The sequence below is a fragment of the Saccostrea echinata genome, unplaced genomic scaffold, assembly GCF_033153115.1.
Source record: "Saccostrea echinata isolate AGI-Se365-2 ecotype Australia unplaced genomic scaffold, CSIRO_AGI_Sech_v1 ptg000010l, whole genome shotgun sequence".
NCBI lineage: Eukaryota > Metazoa > Mollusca > Bivalvia > Ostreida > Ostreidae > Saccostrea > Saccostrea echinata.
Genome location: NW_026889759.1, coordinates 8,642,402 through 8,665,893, shown reverse-complemented (window position 1 = coordinate 8,665,893; position 23,492 = coordinate 8,642,402). Strand labels below are relative to the sequence as shown.

The 23,492-nt window shown below is 34.6% G+C and overlaps 1 protein-coding gene across 1 annotated transcript; it reads right to left on the bottom strand.

Moving 5' to 3' along the window:
* Positions 1–6,071: 6,071 nt before the first annotated feature.
* Positions 6,072–23,202, bottom strand: LOC133184310 (fatty acid synthase-like). The gene is made up of 28 exons (XM_061319330.1): positions 23,181–23,202; positions 22,476–22,704; positions 20,373–20,525; positions 19,351–19,524; positions 18,274–18,474; positions 17,797–18,150; positions 16,415–16,854; positions 16,090–16,320; positions 15,760–15,949; positions 15,347–15,576; positions 14,760–15,061; positions 14,295–14,680; positions 13,950–14,189; positions 13,388–13,567; positions 12,104–13,295; positions 11,682–11,824; positions 11,277–11,566; positions 10,724–11,081; positions 10,267–10,389; positions 9,713–9,936; positions 9,241–9,579; positions 8,873–9,119; positions 8,525–8,767; positions 7,957–8,271; positions 7,711–7,829; positions 7,296–7,559; positions 6,950–7,195; positions 6,072–6,425 (listed from the first exon to the last, which is right to left on the bottom strand). Exons 2-28 carry the CDS (start codon positions 22,699–22,701, stop codon positions 6,324–6,326), a joined length of 7,512 nt encoding a protein of 2,503 aa, XP_061175314.1. The 5' UTR covers positions 22,702–22,704; positions 23,181–23,202; the 3' UTR covers positions 6,072–6,323.
* Positions 23,203–23,492: the final 290 nt, after the last annotated feature.

Sequence of the window (23,492 nt, the reverse complement as noted above, 5' to 3'; positions counted from 1 at the left end):
CTTCCTTGAGGACAGATGATACAAACAAAAAAATGGATGCCTGGATTGGTGTATATATATTAAGAAATTGTAAACCTTCTATGATGTTCTAAATTCTACCTTTCTGCAATCACCATTATAAAACTATACAATTTTTATCACTATATAGGACATAATTGTGAAATTTTGAATGAAAAATTAAAAACATTTTCGTTAAACGCTTTCCTTTTACTTAAATAAACATGACTAAAGTTGTTTTTTCATGGTTTTTGAAACAAGGTTGTATCATCTGTCCTTAAGAATCAAATTTTCATTGATTTCGGAAGGTACTGATCGTGTATGCTTTATACATAAGGCTTTCATGAAATCTGTTTTTATTGTTCTATTCTAGACTGATCATCATAAAAACGCACCATCGAATTAGTTCAATGATTTCATATATAGAAGTAATAAGAGAATATCCAAGCATAAATAAACAATAACAGTAAATCACATACGGTACCAATTTTGATGCACCAGATGCGCATTTCAACAAATTATGCCTCTTCAGTGATGTTCAAGCCGAAACCGTGACATTAGAAATCAAAAATATTTAAGGAGGGATTCTTGTCTGGTTTCTGACTAGACGAAATATTCCAAGTATATTTGCTTGTATGTCTTAAATACTTAGCTGCAATGTATTTAAAAGATCATTTTTTTCTTTACTCATCACAATTGTACAATTTTAAATAGAAATGGTAAACTGAGTTTGAAATCCAGCTGGGACTATATTTTTGGCGCAACTGCGGCGTATGAAAATATCTCCTTTTCCGATTAATATTTAATATTTAAATAAAAAGACTTGGAAGAGCTGAAAAAAGGTGCCAAAAACTGGAGCCAAATACGTCGAAGGATCAGAGCTATGCATAAGGAAGATAATCCTTAATTTTGAAATAAATTTCTAAATTTTACCACAGAAATTAAATATATATCCGTATTTTCAAACTATGTAGTATCTAAGTACTAGGTTACTGGGCTGTTGAGACCCTGGGGGACTAACAGTCCACCAGCAGAGGCCTCGACCCAGGAGTCATAATGTAAATCATATACGGTACCAATTTTGATGCACCAGATGAGCATTTCGACAGATTATGTCTATTCAGTGATGCTCAAGCCGAAATGTTGGAAATCCAAAATATTTAAATAAAAAAGACTTGGAAGAGCTAAAAAAAAGTTTGATTTATTTTCGAGAATCAGTTTATTTTAAAGGTCATAACCCATGCTATAAGCGTTGCTGGTGATGGCTATGGCACGCCGATTGCTTCAAAATTATTTTCTGCACGACCTAAAACAAAAATTACACGAGTAAGTAAAAACTTACACAAAGTGAGGAAAATATACACGAAGCTATTGAAAGAAGATGGGTGGACAAAGCGGGCGAAGTGCCTATAGTGCGACAAACATGAATTGAAAAATAAAATCTCAATTATATAAAAAATTTCTTTGATATTTCATCTAACATTAAAGTATATTTTATGCTAAATCTCTACAGTTTACAAAAATCTCACAAAGACTGAAATTATTTGCCTACGAAATAGCATACACACACTAAAGAGGACAAAAAGGATCATTTTCTCACACTTTAACAAAATTTTTCGATATGAGTGGGTCTTCGCTCCATTTTTTTGAAAGTTGATCCTAAAAGTTTGCATAAAAATATACATTTTTTGGTTTACAAAAACATGGAGCAAAGACCCACTATACCTTAAAAGTACACTTTTATGACAAAGCATTCGCATCTTTCCGAGAAATACTTGAAGTCCATTAAGTCAAGGGTCATATCACAAACATGATTTAAATGCCACTATTCGTCAGGAGCTGCGTGGCGTAGTGGTTAGCGTGTTAGTCTCAAAACAATATGATACTCCGGATTTTTATTGATAGGGGTTCGCATCCCACGAATACCATTTTATTTTTTTAATAAAAGTATAATTTTTTCCGAGATCTTTTTTCTCAGAAAAGTTTTGTTAATCATAATTTCATAAATTTCAATAATGAGAACTTTATTTTAAATACTTAATTCACAAATTGAACATGATTTTATTAATATCTGAAGATATAGGCATTCTGCACGCCTTGTTCACCCATCTTCTTTACACAAACTATAGAAAAACTGCACAATCAACAAAATATTTACACGCTATAGTGAGGAAATTACACAAACGTAAAAACGAAAACTGCACGAGTGAGAATACAACATCGACATAATATGCTACGCATCCTCATTGCGCACATTTCATTAATATTCATTAGAGAACAGTTCAATGTGGTTTGGATGCTTGAAACATACTATAAAATTTTTACAAAAGGAGGAGTAACGTGTTGGTAATCTTTTTAAAAAAGATTCTTTTAAAATTCCGCTAGACTCTCAAGAATATATGTACAACGTATATTATACATGTAGATAAATTGACAGGCACACAATCTTAAACTTGTAGTATATGAACAACCCCGAATAAAAAAACATTCTTCACAGAATACTTGTATAGATAACGTAAAAAAGGGGGATGCATATAACCAGTTGTGTGTTTAATTGTTGGATTTTTAAAAGTATGTCATTCCTCTATATAGCAATTTCTTTTGAAAGTTTAAAACAATGACATATAGGGCTAGGCCTAAATAAAAATAAATAAAAACATGTGATATAATACAGGAGAGTTAACAACAAATCAAACTCTTCTCCTCCACCACCTACTGTGTGTACTTTTGGTAATAATCAAGGATGTGCAAGCGTGACCTTAATTTTCATACAGAGATCCTTCCCTGCTGGTTCTGGAACGAAAGACACATGTACGCTAATCGATTTATAGCTATTTGACACACCAATAATACCTTTTGATTAAAGATTATATTACTAGCAATTCATAATTTTTTTTTTTGAAGCAATGTTGCGATCATCTGGGTTGTGGAATTTGACCGAAAACTTTTTGGAAGTCAACAGTAAAGAAAATCGAGCAAATATTAATTGTGCAACTTAAATTTTAATATTGAAACGCATATCTCACTTTTTGGTATATGTATGTAACAAAGTACATGTAGTACATGTAGTCTTAACTTTTGTGCAACGTGTGGTGATCTCATAAAAACTCCAAGAAAATGTAGAAAAAATATACAGTCGTTTTACTTATGTAAATTAAAGTTTAATTTATGTTGTTTTTGATGTATCGGCGGTAGACTATTTTGAATAGTTAAAATGCATATAAAGGAGTTAAGAAAATTTAAAATTATAAAATACAGGCAAGTAGTATCGTTTTTGAAAGCGGGGGAGGGGGGGGGGGGAGTCAGATTTTTTTTTTTTTGACAACCTACCTGAAAAAACAAAACAAGTATTTTCGAAACACATTATAATACCAAATTACTTTGATTTAAACTATCCTACAACAAAGGGAGGGGGCAACCAGCTTTTCAGTGGAAATTTACAATAGAAGTAGGTTATATTTGGAAAAAAAGTGGGGGAGGGCAGACCCCTCCTGATGCTACGTGCCTGAAATATTTTCTAAGAATTTAAGGGTACATAAAATAGTCTATCGAAATCAGGATTGCAATTCAACTGAACTGTAACGATATTGTAAGACCAAATTCAAGAAGACATACAAGATGAACTTAATTAGCTGGGACTTGGCTACACATGCACATTTATTTGCAATGTGCAGATTTTGACAATAATAAACACACGGTAATAAAACAAAGATTTCTTGAGGTCATCATATGTTTTCTTATATTTATTCGTAGTCATGCTCGAAGTAAAACAAGACCTGGTTGATGCCATTGATACACATGTACAATATTGCTATAAAGCAAACTTTTTAATTATTTGTACATGTATTCGTACAAAATACAAATTGCATAGATTAGGCTTTTTAACTTATAATCTGATTTTTCAAAAACGTTAGATATGCACATGAATAGTCTTTTAAAAAGTGAATCTTGTATCAAATATGTTCCTTGAATGTTATTGAAGATTATTTTCATTTCATAATTATACAGTCATGTTCTTTTTATAATGACTATAGATTTGGGTAAAAAAGTGTTAGCCTATTACAAAAACTTAGTGTTCGGAAAATAATTAAAATTTTATGCATACGAATTCGAAATGTAAAGAGAAATTGTTGTCTTGGAAAATATTTGTGAAACCTCGAGCTCCATAAAGAACATGATTTATTTGCATTATTTAAGAGTGATACAACACATTCTTTGTTCTTTCTATTTATTATAATATCCATTCCCATTTTCTTATTTGTAACATTGTACGTAGATGTATTTAGTAATTCACTATGTTTTAAAATTTCTGATGTGTCATTATGGTCCAACGATTTGAAACTTTAATAAATACATAGATTCAGATGTTGCTACTCTATCAATCCACGAACCAGATCCGCCACTGATGATATGTTTTACCGGATCATTTGAGTAGAGTTTTGTTATTTCATTTGGACAAATTTTAAGTAACAAAACACAAAACCGCATGTACTAAAGCACACAGAGTATATATATTTTCCCTTTATCTGGTCCTATTTATTAAAAGTGAAAACATTTATCAAGTAATCGCCATTACGAATGAGGGTAACGCTTACCCTTAGGAATGTCTTGTTTTTTTATTGAGTAGTTTATGACTGAAAATATGCGATATCATGGAAGGAATTCATAACAGTGTAGGCTACAGATATCCAACCAAAATTGATATTCTCATATTTTATAAGTAAAGATACATGTATAATTAGAAAAAAAAAATCTATGTTTGACTTTAAAAACATACTGTATATATCTAAGGTCAGGTAATTCCCACTTTTTAATCTATGAAAAAAAATCTGCCCAAATGAATACAAATGAGAAGTACCAAAATGAATTCTACAATTTAATGATTATAATCAGCAATAATTCTGCCATCATTTTCATGAAGAATCCACGTTATTAATTGTTTTATTACGCATGTGTTAATTTTATTTTATACAAGTACTTTCCGTTAAAGTTGTATCTATAAGTTAGAGAATTTTAAAAGACCATAGAGCGTATTACTTTTAGTTCGGAGTCGAGTGCATCATATGCAATGGTACTTTTTTCGGTCACTTTTTTCCCCGCATTATAACACAAACATGCAATTCCTTTCTTGTCACAATTTATGTCCGGCATCATATAATACCTCCATATTTTGGCTAGGATCTCGGTCAATATAAGAAAAATATAATATCTCCGAACAACTTTTAAATTTTTTTACACAGTTCACAAGAAAACATTTCATTCGTTCGATTGGCATTAGCTAGAAATCGGATCGAGTTTTAGCAAAGAAATAAAGAAGCAAACAAACATGCATATCATCGTCAACGCCATTTTCTCTCGATTACACCCAGCATTCAAGAAGAGATAAAGAGTACAGAAAACCATGAACACAATGAATATTCTATATGCATAATAATGATATGCGCAGCTGTATGCGCAGTAAAATTGTTTGTGTAATTTTTAGTTTCCTCTGCTCGTGCAGTTTTTGATTTTACGTTTGTGCATTTTATACCCCTTAATCGTGTAAAAAATTTCGGATTCGTGTATTTTTCGTTATGTTTGTGTTAAAATCTTTCAAACTATGTGTAATTTTTACCGATACGTGCATTTTTATTTTACTCGTGTATATTTTTCATCAAGCTAGTGTATAAAATCGTGATCGTTGTGCAGAAAATAATTTTGAAGCAATCGGCGTGCCATAGATGGCGCTGTGTTAAAATAAGACCTTTGATTGCCTAGCAAACAGATCCTCGGATTGGGGGTTTCTCAAGTTATAGATTCAGCAGTTTTGAATCTGTAGATGATGTGATTTGATGCGGCAATCTTTTTGGATTGTAGTGACCCTTTGAACACAGGGACTACGAAGATGAAACACTCCATTTGTGTCTAAATTTGCATATCTAACTATCCAATTCCAAAATAAAAATCATAAAAATCTTTCAGAAGATTCTTTTTTAACAGATATAAATTCTTAAAAAAAAAACAGAAATAAATGTGAAACATGAATAAAATGTAAATCACAATATCGAAAATAAATAACAATGCTAAGCACGTAATGGATATGTTCTTGATTTATTCCAATGAATTTTACAATTCAGGGATGATTTGGTTCAGATACACAGAAAATACACACGGGAAAAATAAATACTAGTAAAAATTGAGATCATCAAAATGAAACCAGATTATGTATCCACACACACATATTATCTATATATTATAATCATTGGTATAAAAGTCGATCCTTATCTTGTTGGAACGTGATAATTATTTAACTGAATGTTTCAAGTATTACTGGCTGTTACTTGACATCATTTTATAAAATGTATGGCAGTAATCACAGCATTATCTCCCTTTATGAAGGTTTCATGGTTGCCTGGGACTGTTTCAACTTTGAGTTCCCCGGAACACACCTGAAAGTCAAAGATCATGGTATTCAATGAAAGGCAGCATTAATAAAAAGATATTTTATTCACTGAAAAGTTGGAAGACGTGTAATTTTATGCAGGTAAATTTTTTGTCCTATTAATACTGAAATAAAATACAAATCTACATGCACAATTGTTTTCTTTTTTACCATTCTTCAGGTGCTAGAAAATACTTAAATTGTTCTGTTAACAATTCTTTTTTCACTGCAGTTTAATTATTTGTCTCTGTGAAATTTACACTAGTGAAGTGATAATATTTTAGATATATAAGTACATAGATCTTAATTTAAAGGGAATGTAGAATTCTACTTATAAAACATGAAGGAAAGAGCAGTTTTACATTAAAAATGATTCATCTTTGGCTGAATTTTAATACATCTATATTTCAAACTTCAAATATTTAAGTATCCTCTTATTGAAACAGACATCCATGAATAATTTTCTCATATTTCAGTTATAATAATGCACCTTGAAGCATGAATTTCCATAGAATAAATTAATAAATTCACCTCGGAGAGCCCATAATCTGAATCCTTGGATTGGAGCTTGCTGTCAGCTGCCTTCAGCAAATGGATGGGACACTGAATTTTACGACTCAAAGAGAATTTCTCTGCAATCTGGAGTCGTCTATAGAAAGAGCTGGCAGCTCTCTGTAAATCCTTAACATCGGGGAACAACCCAGTGGTCATCAAGGCATCTGACGCAATTTTGACCCTGGTCTCAAAATCCTCTGCCCCAGAAAGTTGTTCCATCAACTGCAACAGTGCAAAAAATTATATAAGTTTACACTTTCATTCAAATACTTTAAATTTTCGAGCATGAATACATGTATATGATCAAGTCTTTAAATTCTACCTGAGTAGAGTTTCCAGGAAGGAACTGCTGAACAAAGCTACACAATGCCTCTGTTTCAGCCATGGCTTCACTTTCAATAGTTTTTCTGTCCCTGTACATTTCAGTGTATACTGAGACAAAGTTGTGGGAGCCATCCAACAAGATCAGCTGACTGATGACCTCTCCTGCATCCTCCAACTGAGCTGCTATCTCCATAGTAATACATGCACCAAATGAGTACCCCGACAGAAAGTAAGGACCACTCTTTTGTATGGATTTAATACACTGAAAAATAATGCCCATGGTTATCAGATCATTTATTTCTTACACAACACAACATATACAATTGGAACTTAATTTTCCTACATGGTTTGTTTTGAATGGAAATATCTTTTTTTTTAATCAGTGAAAAATGAAAAAGCAAAAAAGTAATGACCTGAATATAATGTAAAGCCATAGAGGAAATGGAATTTAATGGCACATCTGATGAACACTGAAGTCCATATACTGTATATGGCAATTTTTCGACCAGCTCCTTCAGACTTGTGCAATCACCTGAAATGTTGCAAAATTTATGTAGATAAAGGCTGCCTTTAATGTACTAATTGTTATTTGAAGAATGTTTGTGAGCCAAGAAAATTACATTCATTATGTAATTGGGTTCCAAAATAATCATTCTTACCTTCCAGTGGATGCACCAAGAAGAGTCTCTTGTCACTATGTTTTTCTTGAAGGCAGATGATGGCTTGATCTGGCATCATTTTGTCCAGCTGATATCTGTCAGAGAGACCTAATGTCTGATGGGACTCCTTCTGCAGTCCTTTACTGCTGCACAATTCCTGCAGCTTATTCATTGTGAGTTGTCTGATTTCTGTTGTAGATAACACCAAATCATAATCTCTCTCTAGAGTCTGTTTGATCTCTACACCCATCAGAGAGTCCAAACCAAGGTCTGCAAAAGTTGTATCCACACTGACAGAGCTTGCATCTTTTACACCTGCAAAAATAGTATGTATATGAGTTCTTTTACTGGTTACAAGATGTCAAAGTTATCACATAATTCTCAAGTCCATGTGAAGTGTATTCTTTACATACTGGTAGATTAATTAACTAAAGTTTAAGCCTAGTTTATTAAATGCAAAACCGTGGTTTACTCATTTTTGTGATTTGATATGCAATATGTTTGTGCTTTTTTCAGAAAATTCACACTTAAAATTATGATTATTCTACATGTATATGGTCATACTCACCAAGTATGTTAAAGACAGCTTGAACAAGATTCTGTCCACTTCCACCACTCTTATTTTCAGTCTTGGACTCAGCCTGAACAAAGCTGGACAAAACTGGTTCTGGTCTGTTCAAAAACTTGTCTAGAGTGGATAAGCATGACATAATTCTCTGAGGAAGTGTTCCTCCAATCACTGTGTCATTATTTCCCATAGTTTCCAAGACGACACCGACGTCACCAATTGCTCCCCACTGGATTGCAAGTCCTAAAATTACAATGATTGCTGAATATCATACAAAGAAAGAAGTGTGTATAAAGATCTGATACCTTCTTCCAAACAAATCTTTTTGATTTAAGCATTTAATCTTACCTGGAAATCCATCCTTCTTTCTTTTTTCACAAATTCTTTCCATGAATGAATTGGCCAGACCATAGTTAGCTTGTCCAGCATTTCCTCTTCCACAACTGACTGATGAGAAAACAACAAACCAATCCATACTCTCCCTGCATACCTCTCTGGTAACTTTATCAAGGTACATAGTTCCAAAGACTTTCGGTTTGCAGACACTTTGGAAATGATCAACAGTCTGGTTCTCTATCAGCCCATCTTTCAAGACCTTGAAATAAATCACAAGTTTTTTATGGTAATTCATATGGTAAAAGAATAATGCCTCACTCCTGACTCCACACACTTGTACTTGGTAACAGTTTTTCATCCCCCAAAAATTGAAAACTTACCATGGCTAGATGGAATATTCCTCCCACAGGCATTATTTGGCAGGTTTCCTGTATTAGTTGTTTTGTGTCCTCTTCACTTTGAAGATCCCTGTTAGATATGATGACCTGGACTCCTTTTCTCTGCCATTTCATGAGTTTCCTCTTCTGGTATCCAGATTTCACTCCTGATCTGGATGTGAGGACTAGAAAACGAGCTCCTCTTTCTATCAGCCATTCAGAAAGCTCTAGTCCGAAGCCTCCCAGGCCTCCAGTGATTATGTATGCTTTGTTTGGATTGCATGCTGACCTTGGAATGACTGATAACTTTTCAGAAGAAATGTTAGCAACTTCATCTGAAAACTAGGAAAATTATAGAATCCATGGTTAAAATTGTGTATCAACTCCGGGGACAAAAACATGTTAATTGGCATTGAGAGCAATGAGACTGAGAAGGGAAAAGTGGAATGGCAGAATACAGGAGTTCTAAATTTACCTTTATAAGCACTTTTCCAATATGTTTCCCTTGAGCCATGAATCTGAAAGCTTCCTCCAACTGATTCTTTTCAAACACACAGCTACTCAGAGGTTGCACTGCACCAGAATGTATCCCATCATCCAGCAGAGAGGACACTTCCTGCCAGTCAGCATTGTTCTCATCAAACAGAGCATCCAACAGAATACCATGGAAACTTATGTTTTTCAGAAAGATGGACATCCCTGGACAGAAATTAGTCATCAATTAAAATATATCATGAAAATTTATTTGGGACTTATTTACACAAACTATGAAGCAAAGATCTTCCCATAGAAATCTATATTCATGCATTACTGCAACTTCTCTATTATTTATGTAAGTGAAACATACATGTAGTTGCATTACAGAAATAATCCCAATTTGTAAATTACACATTGAATGGAGTATGGAGATTCCTACATTGTATTGAATGTATGCTGTGAATCAATATAACATTTTTTTTGATTTTATGATATATGAATGTATAAAATAAGGAATCTTTAGATTGCACATGAAAGTGAAAAGCTGTATACCTAGAGAAGTGTTATTTGAGAGATCATATTTTCCTATTTCCAGAAACCTTCCATGTTGTGCTAACACCTGTAAGCTGGCCTGTAATTTTTCTTCAGAGAGGGAGTTCAAGACAACATCAACTCCTGTAATATATAAAAAATCATGTACCACTTAGTATAGCACTTTTTAACTGAGATGCAGTGTCAAAATTAATGAAGTACTGTAATTGTTACCTTATTTTTTTGCTAGACAATGGCTTTGCGTCTATCTGTGCTTCACATTTTTTAATTTACAGTACATGTATCATCTAGATTCAAATGACCAGTAACTACATGTTTAGTAATTTTCTGTAATTATTAATACTAATTTTATTTTGCACAAAGAATGGAATAAATTCATATACTGGAAAATGCATTAAGTTCTCCAATGTAATATGATAATTATATTCACTTCATAAAGCGCATTTGGATGTCATACCTTTCCCTTTTGTTACAGTTAATATATCCTTTTCAAATGACACATCCCTGGAATTACAGAAGTGATCATCCTGAATTTGAGGAAATCTTAACTTTAGGAACTCTCTCTTTTCCTTTGAGCCTATGGTGGTAAAAACTTCACATCCATGATGAAGAGCCACCGAAATAGCTGCCTGTCCCACCCCACCGCTTCCCGAGTGAATCAGGACCTTATCACCTGCCTTTATTCTGCCTCTGATGACTAAGGCATAATAAACAGTGGTATAGACCACAGGGACAGTAGCTGCTTGTTCCAATGTCCAGTCCATCGGAACTGACCAGAGGAATTTTGGAGATACATCAATGTGTGTGGCTAGTCCCTGGAACATGAAAAATATAAATTACATGGCTTGTATATCACATTTAGGATTGATTTGTGTTTTAAGTAGTTTAAAAGGTATTTGTAAGCATGGAAACAACTGTAAAATGTAAAATTTTTCAGAGGGAGCAAAATACTTTTCCAGACTCAACAATCGTAGAAAAAGGTATTGATTCTCTGCTATTTTTAAACTAACCTTTGCTGGGACCAGTCCCATTACTTTCTTTCCATCACTATTATACCCCGAGAACTCCATTCCAAGAATGCAGTCTTGCTGAGCAAGATCTCCTGGAATGGCATCAGGGGGCAGTCTACCCGTGGCTAACATTATATCTCGGAAGTTGAGAGCAGCGTAATTCACGGAACACATGGTCATGGAGGTAGAAAATCTAAGTGGAGACTCAATCCAGTGAAGACTAGATAGGTCACCTCGTGTCAGTACATTAACATAAGCATGGCTACTAGGTTTCTTCTCTATGAATTTATCTGTGAATACAAATAAATAAATTCTACATTGGCGTGAATTCATCGATCTAACAAAAGTCATTTAAATAGGATTTGTATAAATACAATTTCATTTCGAAATAATATTTTCAACTACCTTCTTGAATAGGGAGATGTCTAAATGATCCCCAAACTCCATCTCTATAAATGTTCATAAGTAAGTTTTTCTCTTGAAGAATTGTGAATACTTCCTCAGTTAGATTCAGGCTGCTCTTACCCACAGTATTATTAAGGATACATCTGTTGAGGAGATAACATAAAAAATGTTGCATATCTTCAAAATTTAATTTTTTTCCAACCTACAATATTTCAAATTTAGTAAACAATTGTATACAAAATGTATTTGGTTTTGAAAGTTTGACAATTTCCATAAGTTGTTGAATGGAAACTGACAATCTAATTGCTATTTTTCTCTAACGATAAAAAAATTGTAAAGTTTAAAAAAAAAAGATAATTTATATTTTGCCAGTGTTTCCATATCAACTTTTCCATGTTTCTAACTTGTTTTCAAACGTCTACCTGATATTAGGACCTCCCCCTTCTCTCCTAAGGCAGTTCACCATGCCAACTACTCCATTAGGACTGCCAGTTTCGGAAGACAACCATAACATTCTGCTTGATGTTCCATCTGCTAATTCCAATATTTTTGATTTCATATCCTCAAACCATGTACAACTGTAACAGCTTACATCTATTATGGTTGTAGGGACTATGGGCTTCATCTTACGGAGTAAAAACAGGGATGACATGATGCCATCAGATCTTTTATATATGAGACTCAGACCCATTTCTTTAAATATTTGGTTCCATTTGTCTTCATTGCAAAAACAGTAATCAGATCTCTTGTCAGAATCCTCAATTTTTGGAAGCTTTTCTTGCAAACATAGCACTGCAAGCATTATAGGGAAATTTTCAGTCACTTCTTGTATTAAAAGAAAGCCATCTTCATCAAGAGCTTGGGCAGTGTTTTGTAGTGTTTGTTTGAGATTTGATTGTTTGTGAAGCACATTTTGAAGGATTATAAGATTGCAAGGTTTAATGTTAGGGGGTGCATTTGAGATGTTCCATTGTTCTGGTAATAGGTTGTAGAGATCCTTTTCCTCCTGAGAAATATCTTCTGTACATCCTGTGACTCTGTAGCAGATGTTCATCATTGGGTGTGACATCATCATAGGATAAACACTTCTGTAGAAGCAACTGTCTTCTGCTTCCACCTCCAATACATTCAGACATGAACTTGTACAGTTTTCAATGACAATATCCAAAGCAGGTTTTAAAACATCTGACTGTGAAAGACTTCTCAACAGCCTGTCTTTCTGAATATCTATGGTGTTTATCTGCTGTTTAAGGAGTTCCAGTAATGAAGTGCTTGCCTCATATGGGAAGACATCTTCAACTGACAATTGACAATCCTCAGAAAGATGTGAGAGAATGCTTTGGAGTGTATCTTGGTTGATGATACTGTTGGTGCTTTGTTGGAGATTCTTCAAGCTCTGCAGTGCATAGTGTCTACACATTGCAGCATAACTTTTTAGAGAAGGGGATTGATTGACATAGTTATTAGTAATGTAGGGAACAAACTCAAATCTCTCCAGAGTGGGAGGTTTGTGTTGCTGCTGTCGCCGTGGAGCTGTGGAGGCATGAAGTCCATGAATTGTGACTCCTCCTGATCTACATCTGTCTGTGTACTCATCCACTTCCACAAATAACACTGAAAATAACAAAATCGCAGTTCGTCAGACATATACCCAACTTTAATTATGGCACTGAAAATAAAAGATGCTTATTTGACATGCTTTTTACCTGATTGGTCATCATCATTGGTATAGGCATTCTTTCCATGTAGGGATGGATTAACTGTGATCGACTTGATTCTGGTTGGAAGACATAATCCATTTCCAGACATATGTAAAATTGATATCTGCAACATAGTGTCCAAAAAGGAAACCCAGTTGTTCTTCCAAATCAATTCTCCACACTTTCCTGTAAATATATACATCACAAACTTGTCATATCCCATTTTATTACTTTTGTTAATAAATTTTATCTTTTGCCTTTAATTATTTGTTATCAAAATTACAGGGAAGGCAGTGTGGATCTTTCCGAAAATTTTACCCAAGACGGCAATGTCTCTGTGAATTTTGCAATTAGGAAGGCTCTAGGAAGAATACAGTGGTTGAGGTTGGGTTGATTGCTCAGCTTGTGAATTTATTGACAGTCACAAAGAAAACCCTTCTAACACACATGAAAATCACATTGTTTTCTTTTTTATGACAGACTGTGAAGACAATGGGGTTTGCAGTATCTGTAAACTTGGTAAATGACATATTTTTTGCTAAAATATTTATAAAAATGATATATTTACCATTAATTTCAGCAGCTGAGATTCCTCTGAAGTCTGGTCCATAATCATATCCCCTAAGTCTGAGCTCTTTGTAGACATCAGCACCACCGAGTTGCATGGCTGGTCTCTCTGTACTGGGTAAAATCTCTGCTTCTGATGATTCTATCTCCTTGATTTTTCCACTGACAGACAATGACCCACTCTCACTGATCTCAAAGTCCCCTGTTGTTGACATTATTACGACCTGGAATTTTACTTTTCCTGGTGGAAAAAAGAATCATTCATAAAAACATTAATAATGTTCAAGCATATGAATAGCACATTGATATATCTATCTTTTAGGGAATATTTAGATTCATAATGTACCTTCAGAAGGTAGGATGGTAGCCCTGTGAATCATAACATCATCAAATTTTACAGGCATTTCCTCCCAGTTTTGATTCTTTACTTTGGCTAATGCTTGCCATGCTAACACCAGGTACCCAGTGGCAGGAAACAGCACCCTTCCATCGATGCAGTGTCCAGTCAGGTAGTTGTCAGAAGAATCTGGTCCAATGGTAAACTCTTTTACAAAACCAGAATCTCCACCACCTCCAGCCATCATTTCTTCCATTGTGGGTACATCCCAGTTCACAGAGTGATCCCACTGGGCTTGTATCGCTGGAGAAATCATTGGTGTACCTCTTGGAACTGGAAAACTAACTGCGGGGTACAACTTCAGAGGATTCATCTTCATACCAAAAGTGTAGCACCTGGAAAGATGGATTTTAATTAAAAGAGGTGTTGAATTTTTTATATAAAACACTGAATATTTTTAAGTTGGACACATACTTTCCAAGTGCCATAAGGAAGTGCTCAACATTGTCTGTATGACCTCTCTTCATTAGTCCAACATTACAGCAGTTGGATTTGAGAGATCTCTTCAGGATTGCCTGCAGCAGGCAATGGGGAGCAATTTCAATCACATTAGCATTGTCTGGAACATGTTTCAGAGCTTCCTGGAATAAGACAGGACTGACCAGATTATTGACATGATACTCTGCTGAAGAATACTGTGCCATATCGCTGTCCCAGCTTTTCTCTGGAATTGAAGAACTGATCCACTTTTTGCTTCTTGGTTTTGGTTTGATTACCTGTTACAAAGCATATCAGAGTTATTCATATTTGTATTTTTCAATAAATCTAAGATATGAGTTAAATACTGTAAATTGTATATACAGAGAAATTGCCCCCCCCCCCCCCTTTTCTGTTAAGTGAGCAAATTTCAAATGGGGCAAATTCAAAAAATAGCATAAACAAATTAACACAACTGTGCAACTGTGTCTGGGTGAATTTAAAGCAGGGTAAAATTGTTTGTTAGAGTAAAAGGGCTAAAATAAATGGGCAAAATTAACCCTGTATACAGTATATTGGATTACCTTGTCAAGAGCTGCCTTGAGCACAGGGGCAATTTTTGCCATATAATAAGAATGAAAAGCAACTCCTGAACTGTTGACCTCTTTAGCAAAGACCTGCCTCTCCTTCAGCTGCCTCACAAATGTAGCCACAGCCTCTTTGGGTCCCGAAATGGTAACTGTATCCTCAGAATTGTGACAGGCAGGAACTACACCAGGTGGACACTGAGCACAGGCTTCCTCCCATGTGAGACCTATGGTGTAATTCTAAAATTATTCTAGTCATTCTCCTTCATGTGTGGATTCTTTTTTAATTACTTACCTAATTTATCTCAGTGATTATTGACAAAGTCTCAAATAGAACTAACTTCCGCAAAATAATGTGAATTCTAGTTTGAATAATAACTTTTATTCCATCATTGACCAGATCTACCTACCAACAGCAGCCATTCCTCCTGGGGGTAGATTGGACTCTCTGATGCACCTTCCTCTCCAGTAAGCAGCAAGAACTGTCTCCTCAGCTGTCAGAGATCCATCAGCATAGCCACATCCAAGCTCTCCAACAGAATGTCCTACAATTCCATCTGGTTTGATTCCCATCACCCTCAAGGTGTCCACCAATGCTACCTAAGTTATATTGAAAGATGAATTTCATCAGGTGGTAACTTTAGTTGGCCAAACATTGTTTGACATTTACACTAAGCATTAAATTTTTCTTTCAAGAAATTCCAATACATAGACCAAGAATTCAAATTAACTTCTCATACCTGAATAGCAGCAATGCAAATGAAGGAATTAACTGTGTCTTCAAAAGCTGATTCTTCAGCATTCATCATCAGATCATAGAGCTTCACACCATACACAGACAAAACAACATCAGACTTTAGGATAGAGTTTCTGAAGACATCAATTACCATCATATCTCTTCCCATACCATACCACTGGGTCCCCATACCAGAGAAAACAAACCAAGTTGGTCTCTTCTCTCCATTGTATGACTAAAATAAAAGTTAAGAATGTGAAAATGTGTTTCAGAGCATTAACATCCAATTAAGTGATGACCGTTCCTTCAAAGGAATGGAATTTGTGTACCTGCATATGCATGGAGTTATCAGACCCATTGAGAATGGTGAATCCTCTGTACATTTCAGTAGAGACATCCAAGTTGGCACTTTCATTCAGCAGAGCATGCATTTCTACATTGTGTTTATTGTCTTGAGCCATTTGGAGAATATTTTGTACACCATCTGATGTTCTGCTGGAATAGACAAATAATCTTTTTGCTGTGCTGGCTTCATGAGTGTTTTCCCTTGGGAGTTCTGATGACTTCAAAATTGCATGAACATTTGAGCCTCCAAATCCAAAAGAATTTACTCCAACAAACCCCTCCTTCATGGGCATATTTCCTTTGACAACTTCTAGTCTACCATCTATCAGGCCTGGAATATCTGGATTAGGCTCACTGTAGTGTAAATTACCAGGAATGATACCATTTTCCATCCCAATAATCACTTTAGCAACAGCTGCAAGACCTACAGAATATTAATGAGATAATATATTAAAGAAATAAATGTATATGCAACAATGACTATTTTCTGTCCCCAAAATCAAACTTTGATAGAGAATTCTATAATTATATTATTAACTGAAAGAATATACTGTATCTCAAGCTTTAATCATTAAAAATTATAACTAGTTTGTAAGATATAATGTCAATAAAATGATGTTAGTTGCAGATTTCAATGAAAAAATCTTTTTGTGTGATTGATGGTTTCTGATTGGGAAATATCAAGCACAGTTTTTCCAGCCTTCACCATAATGTTTAGAATGCTACGAAATATATGAAAATGAGGTCTGGAGTCCAGGGTTCGAAATTCACTATATAGAACTCGCAAAACGCGAGTTAGAATTCCCCAATTGCGAGTTAAAAATTAGGTAACTCGCAAAAACTTGCGAGTTGATTTTTTTTGCATTGAAACTGTAGCAAAATTATATAATATGACAGAACACAATGCCTTTGATTTAAATCAGTAATTTAAATAAAAGTCACACTAGTTGTATTTTGTGTATTGTACAGTAGTTACTTTTTCCTTAAGTTACATGTATTTAATTTATATAAATTTAACTTTATATGAAAATTGCGAGTAGTCTTATAAAATTGCGAGTTCACTTTCTTGGTACTCGCAATTATTTGCGAGTTGTAATTTTAGGGAGTTTCTAACCCTGGAGTCAGATTTGATTTTACACTTTAAAAATGTCCCTCTGAGCACTCAAGTTTACAATGCTATTTAGACAAAAAATGGTAAGTCATTTTACACAAGTCATTAAAGATGCTACTTTATGCTACAGTGTTTATGACTGATGTGTGCAATTGATTTACATATATAAAATTAATTCCAATACTGCATATAGTCCTTTATCACTGTTCAGGACTGACAGAGAAGAAATATATAACCAACAGTTAATACACCTACCAGAGGCAGGTTCAGCATGACCCATGTTGGACTTTACAGACCCTATGGGTAGTGGTCCTTCTCTGTCCTTGCAGAACACATCCACAATAGAGTTGACCTCTTGGGGGTCACCTGCCTTGGTCCCTGTCCCATGAGCCTCCACGTACACCACTTTATTGGGAGCCACCCCAGCCTCCTCATACACGTCATAAAGCAGCCTTTTCTGGATTTTTCCTGATGGGAAGGTGATTCCCTGTTCTTTGTGACCGTCTGAGTTTGTCTTTGTGTGGACTACAGTGCTGTAAATCCTCTTTGCTTCAGGCTTCATTTGAAGGTACACAGCTACAATTCCTTCACTTCGACAATACCCATTTCCTGCAATAACATTTTAGTATCATATCAAACTTTACACCAATTATTCTTTCCTAATATCTTAAAAAATTCAATTACAACCTTAAATATTTAAAACATTGTAATAAAAGGCATTTTGATTCTTACCACTAGCATCAAATGATTTACAAGTTCCATCAGGAGAAAGCATCCCCAGCTTCAGAAATTGTAGGGCAGTGAGAGGCTTCAGACAGGCACTACACCCTCCCACAATGGCGGCATCACAGTGCCCCTGTCGAATGCTGTTCACTGCTTGGTCGAGGGCCAAAAGGCTGGAGGAACAAGCGGTATCAAGGGCAAAACTAGGACCTGAAATTTCAAGTTAAACATCCATTAGGAATGGAAATATGAATATTTACGTGGAACTAAAAAATTTGCGAGAATAAAATAATATCATATGAGTGTTTGTTCTTTATTTAGTGAGAAGTATAGCAATATGAGATCACTATAGCAAAATGATGCAGCGTGTGTTTGAGGCTTTGAGGTAATCTCTACCAGTCTATCATACCTTTTTTACGAGAATAATGTTTTGCTATATCAAATTAGCATGGAAATTGTCATTAAAAGGGCAGCTCCCCCTCCCATTTTGTTGTAGTATGGTAAATTACATCCTCACACCACCCCAAGAAAAGGTTTTAGTTTGCTTATCCCTATCCCCCCCCCTTTTCTTTTTTTTGCTTGTCAAAGTTTTTACAGATATTTTGTCAATTATTCCTCAACCCCTGAAAAATGATGCTATATGCCTGTTTACCCCCATTTTTTCTATGCCAATTGAAATACTTCACATAAACCTTCTTCAAAACAATGAAACAAAATATATCTTTACAGACATGATATTATACGATACATCATTTTTTTCTATATACGTTACAAAATGTGGTAAAGGTTTTCACTTCAATCTTCCATGTTACTAGCTGTATACGTATTCCTAGAATAATGTATAAATAATCTTGCTAAATTCAAGCAACTTTCCTCTTATAGTTGATGGTCAACCTCCTTTCCAGATAGCACGAGATTACCCTACTTTTGAATCTATTTTAGGGTCCCCTCCCCCTCTCCACCTAACCACATATAAACTCACCAATGGACTCGAGGAACTAGGAAAAAATATTTGCATTTTTTCTGTTAAATATTTGAATGAAAAGCATTTCCTTTAAAACAACAACAACAAACTGGTGATTTTACCTTTAAAGTCAAAAAAATAAGATAATCTGTTTGCGAACATGGATCGTGTGCACCCTGTCATGCTGTATCCAACGGTTTTCTGGGGGTCCGTCGCCCATGCCTCGTGAGCCTCCGACGCACTGGCCCCAATAAACACGCCTGTCTTAGATCCTCTGATACTGGAAGGGTTCGTACCTTTAAAATTACGAGAAATTTTTTAAAATGCAATTTAAAATTTTCACGTATTGTGTCTTTTTCAGTCGTGAAAAGAATATTTTATAACAGTCTATTTAGTATTATTTGGATAATCAAATAAGAGTAGATATGATGTAATGAAACTGTGTGGGACAGATCCTTTATAGGTTTTAAACCAAATAACTATCTATTTCATTATCAATAATGATCAACTTTATATAGACGCTCTTTCATTTAAATACGCACTTTATTTTTGATCTATCTAGCTTTATTTTGGATACATGCTGACGTATGATCATATGACGTATATTCTTTAAATAAACGATAATAATTAACAGACACCAGGTTCAATAATTAATTAGTGTAACCAGAGACATAAATAAAATGTCTCTGGTGTAACTGGTAATTTCAACCGCGAATTCCTAGTAAGCAAAGTTTAATGAAAAGTCCCAATGCTGTCTTATGAGCAAGAAAATATATAAATGATAACAATATATAACAATTAAACATTGATATATTCTTAATATGTTTTCAATATTTCCGGAACCCCACCCACCCCCTTCTCGACTCCTCTCGGCGTAGTATATCACTAATCAATATATATACCTGCGCTGTTATCCCGCCATCTGTCACTCGGTGACAAACTGATAGACCTATCATTTTAAACATATTCATTTTTTTTTATTTTTGCATCCTCATTGTCATATTTTATGCAATTTAAGTCAATATAACGCTGTGCAATGTGAGAGTAAGCAGAATTATATATATTTCAACAAATTTTGCCACGAAAAATATATAAAAATTTCGATCAATAAATTGAAACACCTGTCATTTATTCATTTCATTACCAGAATCAACGATGGCTTCATAAGTCACCTCCAGCAGCATGCGTAATTGGGGGTCCATGCTGTTAGCTTGTTTCGGATGAACCCCAAAGAAAGTTGCATCGAATTTGTCTAGTGTCTTCAGTTTTCCACATCTCTTCGGTAATCCATACAAACCTATTAATGAAAATTTATAGATCTTCTCAATTTTGTAAAAATTGATATTAAAAAAACCCTGTCCGTAAACGGTATAATGATTGCCTTGAATTTATTTTAACCAAATCGACCATGTACATTTGTCTAATGGTGCAGTGGCATTTCTAGGGATTTCTAGAGGAAGATTGCGGGAGTTGCAACCACCCGCCCCAATTCAATTTTTTTTTTTTTAAAGTAGATGAGGCGGCTTAATTATATAAATGATATCTGATCATATTTAATAAAGACAAAAAGGGGTACAAGTGAAAGTTTCCTTATTACGAGCAAATGTTATGCGTTAAAACGGAAAAGTTTTTGCGCTATATCACACAATTTTCGAGTTATAATTATAACGCAAAGTTATGCGTTTAAATTATTTTCTTTTAACTTATGAAAATAGCCAAGTGGGCTTTCATAGCAAATTTTACGATACATTGTGCCGAAGAAAAATTTTCTCATCACCCCCCCCCCCTTCCCTTAATCAAAAATTTCTATATCTGCTGCTGTATACTAGTATGGTAAATCGTACGAAAGCCTATTAGGATCAATCTATGGAGAATTTTTTTTTTAAAGGCGTTATAACGCCATTCGAAAAGGAGTTATTACGCCTTTCAAAAGGCATTATTTCGCCTTTCCAAAAGGCGTTATTACACCTTTCCAAAAGGCGTTACGCCTTTTCAAAAGGCTTTATTACGCCTTTCCAAAAGGAGTTCTTATGCCTTCTGAAGAGCCTTTATTATGCCTTTGACAGGCCCGTGCTTTTGAAGGTGGGGAGGGGGGAGGTAGCCTCCCAAAAATTGACAAGCAAACAAAAAACAAGAACCCCCCCCCCCGAAAAAAAAACTAAACTCGAGGGGGATGTTTTTCTAACTTTTCGGTAAAACTTTTTTAAATGCAGTAATTTTCCAGAGTTTAACCATACTGCAACAAAATGTTCTGGGACCAAGCAGTCAATAAATGAATTATTTAAACTATAGCATGACTATTATCCCCCCCCCCCCCCTCGCATTCGTACTACCGCCCTGTATGAAAAGGCGTTATATCCAATGATGGAAAGCGTTATTTTATATTGATAAATATATGAAAGATTGAATCAAAGCCATCTTTATTTATGCAATATTTAAAAGTATTTTTTATATTCCTGCACATGTCGTAGACAAGTGTTTGCATGCGTATTACGAAAAGTCAACACTCTACTTGTGAAAATCCAGGATATAGGCAGATGCAGCTTGGGGCTTTGCTGGCCATGTATTAAAAAATCATGTCAAATTTTCCTCTTGGAAAAAAAAGCAGGCAAATTATTTGCATGGGTATAATAAGCAAATAACCTTCAACCAAATTTGTGAAATCCATGACCCTTGGTAGAGTTGTCTGGCATAAGAGAAGGACTAAGTTGGATTAACATTAAAAATATCTTACACATTTAAAAATCTTTTTTTTCCCCTGGAAATCTAATTACAATGTTTAAATTGTTTTCTTGAGAAATTAGCCCTATATTTTTAACTGTGTCCCGAAGGTAAGATTTCAGCAGCCCCCGGGGTGGGCTAAGTTAGTCATGTATTGAAAATAAAAGACGTAATAACGCCTTTTTAAAAGGCGTAATAACGCCTTTTGGAAAGGCGTAGTAACGCCTTTTGGAAAAGCGTAATAACGCATTTTGATAAGGCGTAATAATGCCTTTTTGAAAGGCGTGATAACGCTTATAGAAAGGCGCAATAACGCCTTTTGAAAAGGCATAATAACGCCTCTTAGAAAGGCGTAATAACGCCTTTTCGAAAGGCGTTATAATGCCTTTCAATTTTTTTTCTCCATAGATTGATCTTAATATATACGCTTTCGTAAAATCTAACTACATGTATTAACCTCCTTTCCTCTTTTTTAACGGAAACTGAATGTATAGGCCTAATAATAAATAAGTTAATAACACCGTACCAGGTGGCCATCTTCTGTCATCCTCTGTCACCATGTCATCACCATTCATAAGATGTTCTTCAAATTCCTTCACATTCTCAGACTCCGGTAGCCGACACGATATTCCGCTGATGACAAGTTCACATGCCCGCCTCTCAACGACAGGCGGATCCAACTCCACCTCATCTAAGAGTTCCACGGGGAAATCAGTTGCTGGAATCGGGTCATCTAGTATCCTTGCTGGCATCTTCTAAGGCTGGATTTAAAAAAAATATTGGTTGTTTAATTTACATTTCAAATGTTAATATCAGACCTTCATTGAATTGAATTACTGTATAAATTTCTAAATATGCATTAAAAAAAATCACGGAATTATCATGACTTTGATCTAAATAATATTTTCAAAATGAGAAAAAGTCAATTACTCTAATTAATACGATATGGTGCATCTGCGCAAAAGTAGTATGACGTGATGACCAGATCAGTCTCAATTAAACCGCAAAATTTTATTCAGAATTAATGAAATCAAAAATTGGTATCGAGTTTTTCCTAGGGAAAAAATTATCAAATTTTAAAACCTCTCAAATGAATTAATTTAATAAATAAATATTCAAGATTTAAGGACTTTAATTATTAATAAATATAATTTAGAAATATGATTCATAAACTATTATAATTATTTTTTTCAATTTTACATTGATTATAAACATGCATGATCTAGCGAACTTACTTTATTTTCGAATACTACAGCTGTAGAATCCTCACCAATGCAAATCTCTCCTCGTCTGATGAAAAAAAAAATGTTTTTATACAAAACTTCGCGGTATTCACCTCGCTTGACACGAGCGCCTGATATGGCCCCATTTTGCCTCAACCAATCGGAATGGTTCTTACATGTTTACATCGCGTGTTATGTTTACCAATAAGACAAGGTGCCGCTTCCGTGTTACTCATGAAGAAACGATCGATAGACCCATTTTTTTTTTTTAATTTTTTTTTAAAAAATATACTTCACATGGTTTAGTTTGACCTTGACAA